Here is a 7,518-nt window from a genome sequence, read left to right as displayed (position 1 = left end):
GAGAGGCTTCACCAGAGACAGTGGGGAGCAGAACAGGTAGATTGAGGAAGTACATTCCTGAGGAGAGCAGCGGGCGGGGAAGGAGAGGTCTGCCACGCCATATGGTCACCTTCGGGGCAGGTGGGAATCGAACTCATGCAGAAGTGGCTTTAGCTTCTCAGTGCTGTGCTTTAACCCGCTGCGCCACCAGGGAGGGCCTAGAGTTCATCCTTTTAATAAAGGATGGTCAGTGGAATATAGGTACAACACTGCTTTGTTATTTGTTGATGGCCCAGATCAAGAATCTTACATATAAATAAATTAGATGAGTGGAGAGCTATATTAATTATATTTGGGGAATTTTCTAATTTATTGGTAAGTTGCCTAAAATAAGGGTAGGTAAATTGAAAAAAGTAAGCCACCCACACCCACTGATCATGTTAGTACCTGTGGTATCTCATGAAGGACACAGAGCCAGGTGGGACTTAAGCTTATGTGATAAGCTGCCTTCTTAACTCTCTTGAAAGTGCTTATGGTTTTCTAACTTTTCATTTTGATTCTATGAGTTTGTGCACATGCAACATTTGGGACAAAATTTGTGTTACTTTGTCACCCACAGGGAGTGGAATCTACACACCAGAAGCAGTCAAGGTGTACCATTATGACATGGAAACAGAGAGTGGCCAACTCTTGCTGTCAGAATTAAAGTCCCGGCCTCGGGGAGAGCCCACCTACCCTGCAGCTATTGACTGGAGTGCTTATGCCAGAGGTGTCAAGCCATCCACAGCTGAGCAGTCAGATTTCCGGGGGATGATTTATTTTGATGAATTCATCTTCACAGAACTTAAGCGAAATGCAGGAAATTACACAGTTTGCCAAAAAGATCTGTGTTGTCATCTAACTTACAAGATGTCTGAGAAGAGAACAGATGAGGTGTATGCACTGGGTGTGTTTGATGGACTGCACACTGTAGAAGGCCAATATTATTTACAGGTACACACGCTTAGATTACTTTGTCTTCTAGATCTTTGTTACAGTTCTTTAAATATTTTGTTAGATTCAACTAATTGGTCTCTTGTTCCACTCATCACTGAATTCTTCCCAGAAAACTTTTATTTATTAAGTCTTAGCCAGAACAGAGTTACTTCTCTTAGCTTCAAGCTAAATGAGTCAATCAATTTGGTTTTAGCAGGTCAAGGTCAGTTTTACACAGCTGCATTTTCTGTGCATCCTTAGTGTGTGAAAAACCAACTTTACATCAGGATGCAGTGCAATGCAAATGAGAGGCTGAGATGAAGAAATGTTTCATTGAAACGAACATCTTAGGAGATAATTCATATGAGAATTAGAAATGATGTGGGGGCCCTCCCTGGTGGCACAACAGGTTAGGACACAGCACTGCAAGCTAGTTGCAGCCACATCTGTGTGAGTTTGATCCCCCGCCTCGGAGGTGACCCACGTGGGGCAGCAGACCTCTCCTGTCTTGCCCTCTGCTCCCCTCATCAGTGTACCTTGTTGATCTGCCTGTTCTGCTCCCCACTCTCTCTCTGGTGAATCCTCTCACTGCCCCTGTACCTCTGGCCTGTACCCCAGTTCTGTACACATAAATAAATAAATCTTTTTTTAAAAATTAAAAAAAAAAAGAAATGATGTGGTATGATAGTGTAATATGCAAGGCATTCTGATTTTTAATAACCTGTATATTCTGTGTTGTCTCACTGGAAAAAAAGGAGCTAGTCCTGAACACTTAGAATGATTTCAGGAGGCCCCCACGGGTCATGCCCAACAACTGAAAATTGCAAAAGAGGCAAACAATGAATTTTCAGCTAGTCTTTGAAATCTCATCATTTAGCTGAAAAAATATTTCCCAGACTCCTGACCACTTTTTCTTTTCTTCCCCCAAATAGATCTGCACATTATTGAAGTGTCAAACCACTGACCTGAGAACTTGTGGGGAGCCGGTGGGATCAGCTTTCACCAAATTTGAAGAATTCTCCCTCAGTGGCACATTTGGAACCAGTTATGTTTTCCCACAGATGGTTCTCAGTGGCAGTCAGCTCGCCCCTGAGGGGCATTACGAGGTAGGCGTGTTTCTGGGTGGCATGTTTCTCTGAACAGATGGGGTAGACTGGCAGACTGACAATGCTTGAAGCAGTTTGGCAATATTGCAGTACTGTGGCTCATGTTCATATGTGTGCTTACCATATGATATGTGGAAGCTAGGATCTAGAAGGCAAGTTGTGGTTCTAGATTGTCTTTAGACTGATGGAAGTTTCCCTTTTGACATAATCACATTTGAGATCCAAGGCAGCAGTGAAATTATGAAGAAATTAAAATAATATTGACTATGGATCATGGCAACTAATGTTTCCTTTGTTTGCACAGTATAGAAGGTCCAAATTAAATAATATATCTGCAATTTATGTTGTGGGTGCATTATTTTGAGAAGTTGTTCTAATCAGAGTGATTCTATGTAGTTAGGCAGTGCTTGAGTTCAATCTTTTTTTCTTCTTTACATTGTTTGGTATGACCTACAGTATTTTATTTGCCCCACATTCCCCCAAAGTTCCTCTGCTAGCTGACCTTGAGATCTGAAAAGTGGCTGTTTTTATGCTTGAAATATGGGTCTTTTCACAGCAAATCCTGAGAGCTTTTCATGCTGCTTTTTGACAATGATTTTATCAGAGAAGTTCTCTAGACTGGAAACCAAACCCTGAACTTAATCCTTTGATTTCCTTGGTCAGGTTTTAGGTGATGGACGTCTGAAGAGCCGCGGTGGAGTCCCTTTGCCTATCTTGGTGATGGCCCTGTATGGAAGAGTGTTCGAGAAGGACCCTCTGCGGTTAGGGCAGGGACCTGGGAAATCACCATGACGCTTTTCACCAATACTCTTCCTGTGTTAGCCTGGAAAAGAAAGGAAGGGGGGGGGGGAACTTAGTCTAGAAGAGATGTCATAAATTTGCTGAAATAGACTTACAGTTTAAAAAGTGATGGGTGTGTGTGAATTTTATATTTTCCATGTTTGATCTTGCACAGACTGGTTTCTAGGCTGCATCATCTTTCACGTAGGTACATCATGTTCCATACGTGAGTATATGTATAGATGAACAAGTGGAGGGGAGGACAAGAAAAATCCTTCTTATCTTTTTTTGTGGTAAATGTTATTTTCATCCTTTATAGATTCACAGGGCAACATTGAATATGCAGAAGATGTTTTGTTCCATAGTAAGATAGCAGATGTTGAAAAACAAAGACATCTTTTAAAATAATTAGGAATAATGTCTTAACTAGTTAAAAATGTTCTATTATCACCATAATCAGCCTTTTTGGATAATAATATAGAAATTAGATAATTCAAATGAAAATAAAAAGAAATAAATGGTCTCCTTCATACCCTGTTACCTTGTGAAATTATTCTATTCTGACATTCACCTAGTCCTGGTTAAGACCCTGGGTCCCCAGGGTTTGTGCAGACTGAGCTAGAGCAGGTGCTTCCACAAAAAGGGATACCCTGTCACCTTTCTCCCAGTTACCCTTGGTCCCTTGACCTACAGCCCTGATTCTGTTTTCTGGTTGATCACTCATTAAGTATGGGGAGACACCTACGTGAGCTCTGGACCTTCTGGGTGGTGTGGGAGTGATTGAAGGTATTTCCAATTTTGGGGATACCTGTCCCTCTTACAATGACTTTCCCAAGCTTTTTATTTTCATTCATTTTAATTCAGGCCACCTCTAGGAAGACAGGGACAGTCTAAGGAGGCAAAATGCCTGTGGTCTCTCTGTTCCCATGGCTCCTGGATTATCTCTCCAGGGGTTTGACACTTGGTTTGTAACTGTACCCTGTAATACTCCACGTAGGACAGGTGGGCAACTTTCTACCTTATGAACTGTTGTTAGCAGATTCTGGTGTCTTGAGTTTTCAAAAAAATAGAAATAGTAAAGATTCTAATGTTGTAGGTATGTTGCAGGGCATTCCAGTGTGATATGGGTGGCCTAACTATGGGTCCCCACCCATATGCTTAAAATGAACCTAAATGAGGGCCCTCCCTAGTGGCGCAGCGGGTTAAAGCACTAAGAAGCTTTAGCCACTTCAGCATAAGTTCCATTCCAAGACAGGGAGGTGACCCACATGGAGTGGCAGACCTCTCCTGACCTGCCTGCTCTGCTCCCCACTCTGTCTCTGGTAATTCCTTTCACCACTCCTGCAACTCTGGCCTGTACCTCAGTTCTATATGCACAAATAAATCTTTAAAAAATAAATGATCCAAAATGAGGCTCAACCACAGGGACATATAAAAAGGTTAGAAATGGGTTTATTTACAAAAAGAGGAAATGAAGAAATGAATAACTCAGGGAGAAAGAGAGAAAAATTTGTGAATGTGTCCTATCAGTTCCGCTGGGCTTGAACCCTGGCAACATGCTGAAAGCCAGCAAAAAACAAGCACTCCCAAGGCCCACATGTCTGGTTATACACCAACCCTGGCTGCTTAACTCCACTGGAGGATCCCAGCATCCTCCCTTTGGTGCTGTGACATTATGGGATTTGTAGTCCTTGGTGTCTTGGATATCTTTGGTCTGAGGTGGGGGTGGGGTCCATAAAATTTGTTTGTGGAGTTTATTCAGGACATCCTCTCTCCCCACCTCCCCACCCCACCCAGCAGTATTAAGTAAGAATTGATTAAAGCTTATATAATACAGCACAAAGGAATCACCACTAGAAACAGGGTCTGTGTGCTGCTCCCCAAAGAACAGCTGGACTCCATTTACATAGCTTTAACCCAGCATCATCAGGGGGCTGGAGCCCTGTCTTGCTCTTCTTTCCATGAGGTCATTCCACCTCTCCAACATGTGAACTCCTAGTGCCTGTGATCTCTTCATGGTGGATTTCATAACATTAGCTTAGCGGGTTGTTAGTGGTAAAAATTTACTTGGTCCTTCTTAAAGACAGGGATAGTCACTACCAGAGTGTGGTTGCCTCACGCCTTCCGTGGAGAAAATGTTGCTTTCTAATTTGTTATGACTTGTTCAGTCGCAGCCTCAGTAATGTCCTGTATTTATGGAGTTTCCTGAAACTCGCTGGATTCCTATCTCCTCCCTGACACAGTGTTGGTTCTTTCTAGGCTTCTTTCCTCTCTCTCCTAGGAAATTTCCCAGCTTTTTGACCACCTCATTCCCCGTGTATCTTAGTACGTTGATCTCTGCCCATGCTAGACAACAGCAGACTCACCAAGTGCTTTGGGTGTCTCAGCTCTTCCTCATGGTGACTGATGAGCCCAGTCCCTCTGAACGTTGTTTTTCCCTTTTAACATTATTGTTTTCTTTCTTGACCTCTTTTGTCTTTCTCTCCCTCTCCCATCTCATTTTAGTTACCATGACTTATGAGGAATTCTGGGAGACTCATTTCTCAGACCTGTGGTTTTCTGATCTAATTCTTTATTTGGAGTGAAACCATCTTCTGACTTCAATTAATATGTCTGAGTAGCTGAGTATGCAATTAATGGGTGAGCAGAATTTGTAATTTTTCAGAAGACTCACTTAATAATAATTAGGAGCTATATTAAAAAAGGTTTTATTCATTGCTGTGGAACTGTATCAGGAAGATAAATGTCATAGGAAATTTGATGCAAGTTCTAACCTTGTATCAGATCTAAATATTAAGATCTAAGCAAATATATTGAGCAATACCAGGGAAATAGAAATGTAACCTTTTATCATATACACCGTAATTCTGACTGTGATCCTATTTGTGATCACCAACACAATTCTGACACCAAATTTTGATATTTTGATGTTTCGGGGTTTCCCACACATAACAAGCAATTCTGTGGCATCACCAGGATGTCCTACAATTCAACTCAATTCTAAAGTGTTAGAGCCTATAGATAAAAGGCTCAGTTCCACAAAACCACGCCCTCCTTTGAATTCATATGCCAAAACCAGTGCTCCTGACTGACTAAGTCATCTGTTGACTAAGTCATCTGTTCCTGTAACCCTTCCCCTTGAGGGTGATTAATTTGCTAAACTGGCTCACAGAATTTAGAAAGACATCTTACTTACTAGAATTGTAACAGGCACAGGTTTCATGGACTCCGCCTCCACTCCAGATACTAGAACCACTAATCCCATCAATAACAAGGTGAAGCACACTGGGACGTGAGGGCGAAGCTGAGCAGCCAGGTTAGGATAAAACCGGACATGTGGGTTCTGGAGTGCTAGGCCTGGTGGTTTGCGGCAGGTCATTTTGGCTCTCGATAGGTTTTCAGCGTGCCAGTGGAGTCCAAGTCAACAGAACTGGTAGGACATTCTAGTTGACTTGTATTTTTCTCTCTCTCTTTCCGTGGGTTGTTCCTTTACCTTTGTCCTTGTAAATAAATCCATTATTGAACCTTTTTGAGTGTGTCCATAATACGATTGAATCGTAAGCGCACAGGTGAGGACCCACAGACAGACAACCCAACTCACATTGGGGTGCCCTGTAACAGATTGACAGGATTGCTGGATTATTATAAAAGGTTTTAATCCAGGAAAAGTCGGGTAGAGGAGATACAGTACAAGGTATGGGGAAAGGGCATTGAACTTCTGGGCCCTCTTAGCTCGCCACCATGTCCAAATCCATAAGTGTTCACCAACTCACAAGCTCTCGGAAGCCATTACAGATGAAAATGATGAAACCACGGGTGATAGCATTGGAACTAGACAAGGACAAGAGAAGGCTCCAGGTTTCCTGCCCTGCTCAAGGAAGGGTAGAGCTGAGGAGAGAGGAGGGGATTGGAGAAAGAAGCAGGATGGAGAGCAGAAGGAGACCTGGAGGAGGTACATGTAGCAGAGACCTGTGAAGAAGCTGCTCTTGCTTCTTTGGCCCTGGACCAGCTGAAACAGATGTGGGTGAGAGACCCGTGGGATGTTAACAATGGCTGTTTTTCATCTTGATTTCGATTTTATTCCTTCTATCCCAGACTTGATGGGGCTCGTCTGCCCCTTTCCTAATGGGTTCCCACCAGGAGGTACCTAAGACGTGTGGCAGGTTTTTGGGCATCAGCGGTCCTGCTTTGGGCCAGCTATTTGGCTGAACATTTATCTACCAAGGAGATGGATAACTTCGGGTGCTTGATTTAAAAACTTTATTCTTTTCCTGTCTGTATTGGACAATAATTGTATGAAATTTCCTTTCCATTAAAAGTCTTATGCACGAGAGTATGTTTTGACTTGAGGCAGTGTCTGGTAGAACCTAGTTAGTGCGGGCAGGTTTGGGGTTTTGGGGGTGCCCCTACCCTGCTCTATGACAGCCTCGGCACCTCTTGCCTTTCCCAACATAGTGCTGGGAACTGAATTTTAACCTGCCAGTCCCCATCTGGTTGTCCTAGCAACCAGCCTTACCCTTTTGTCTGTGAGAAAGGCACTCATTGACATAACAAAAGACATCTTTATGCTCTCAAAGGAAATTCAAAAGATTTTAGGTGCTCTCTGGGGGACAATGACTTAATTTCTTTTTCTTGTGATAAATCACAGTGTTACACATCCACTTACGTGTGTGGATGA

General features: G+C 42.8%; 1 protein-coding gene across 3 annotated transcripts in view; it reads left to right on the top strand.

Annotated features, from left to right (window-relative positions):
* LOC101627443 (vascular non-inflammatory molecule 3) overlaps window positions 1–3,263 on the top strand; it is a 10,361-nt gene extending 7,098 nt beyond the window's left edge. For 2 of the 3 annotated variants that reach the window (XM_012724188.1, XM_004673860.2), the window contains exons 5-7: window positions 599–972; window positions 1,887–2,060; window positions 2,724–3,263. In XM_012724188.1, the coding sequence (XP_012579642.1) occupies window positions 599–972; window positions 1,887–2,060; window positions 2,724–2,852 (677 nt within the window). In that variant the 3' untranslated portion in view covers window positions 2,853–3,263. The remainder of the gene's footprint in view (window positions 1–598; window positions 973–1,886; window positions 2,061–2,723) is intronic. The other variant, XM_012724195.1, reaches the window with a different exon arrangement.
* Window positions 3,264–7,518: the final 4,255 nt, after the last annotated feature.

This window comes from Condylura cristata, unplaced genomic scaffold (genome assembly GCF_000260355.1).
Source record: "Condylura cristata isolate star-nosed mole 26May11 unplaced genomic scaffold, ConCri1.0 scaffold00001, whole genome shotgun sequence".
NCBI classification, from domain to species: Eukaryota; Metazoa; Chordata; class Mammalia; order Eulipotyphla; family Talpidae; genus Condylura; species Condylura cristata.
Note: the sequence above shows the minus strand (reverse complement) of the source record. Positions and strands in the feature narration are given on the sequence as shown.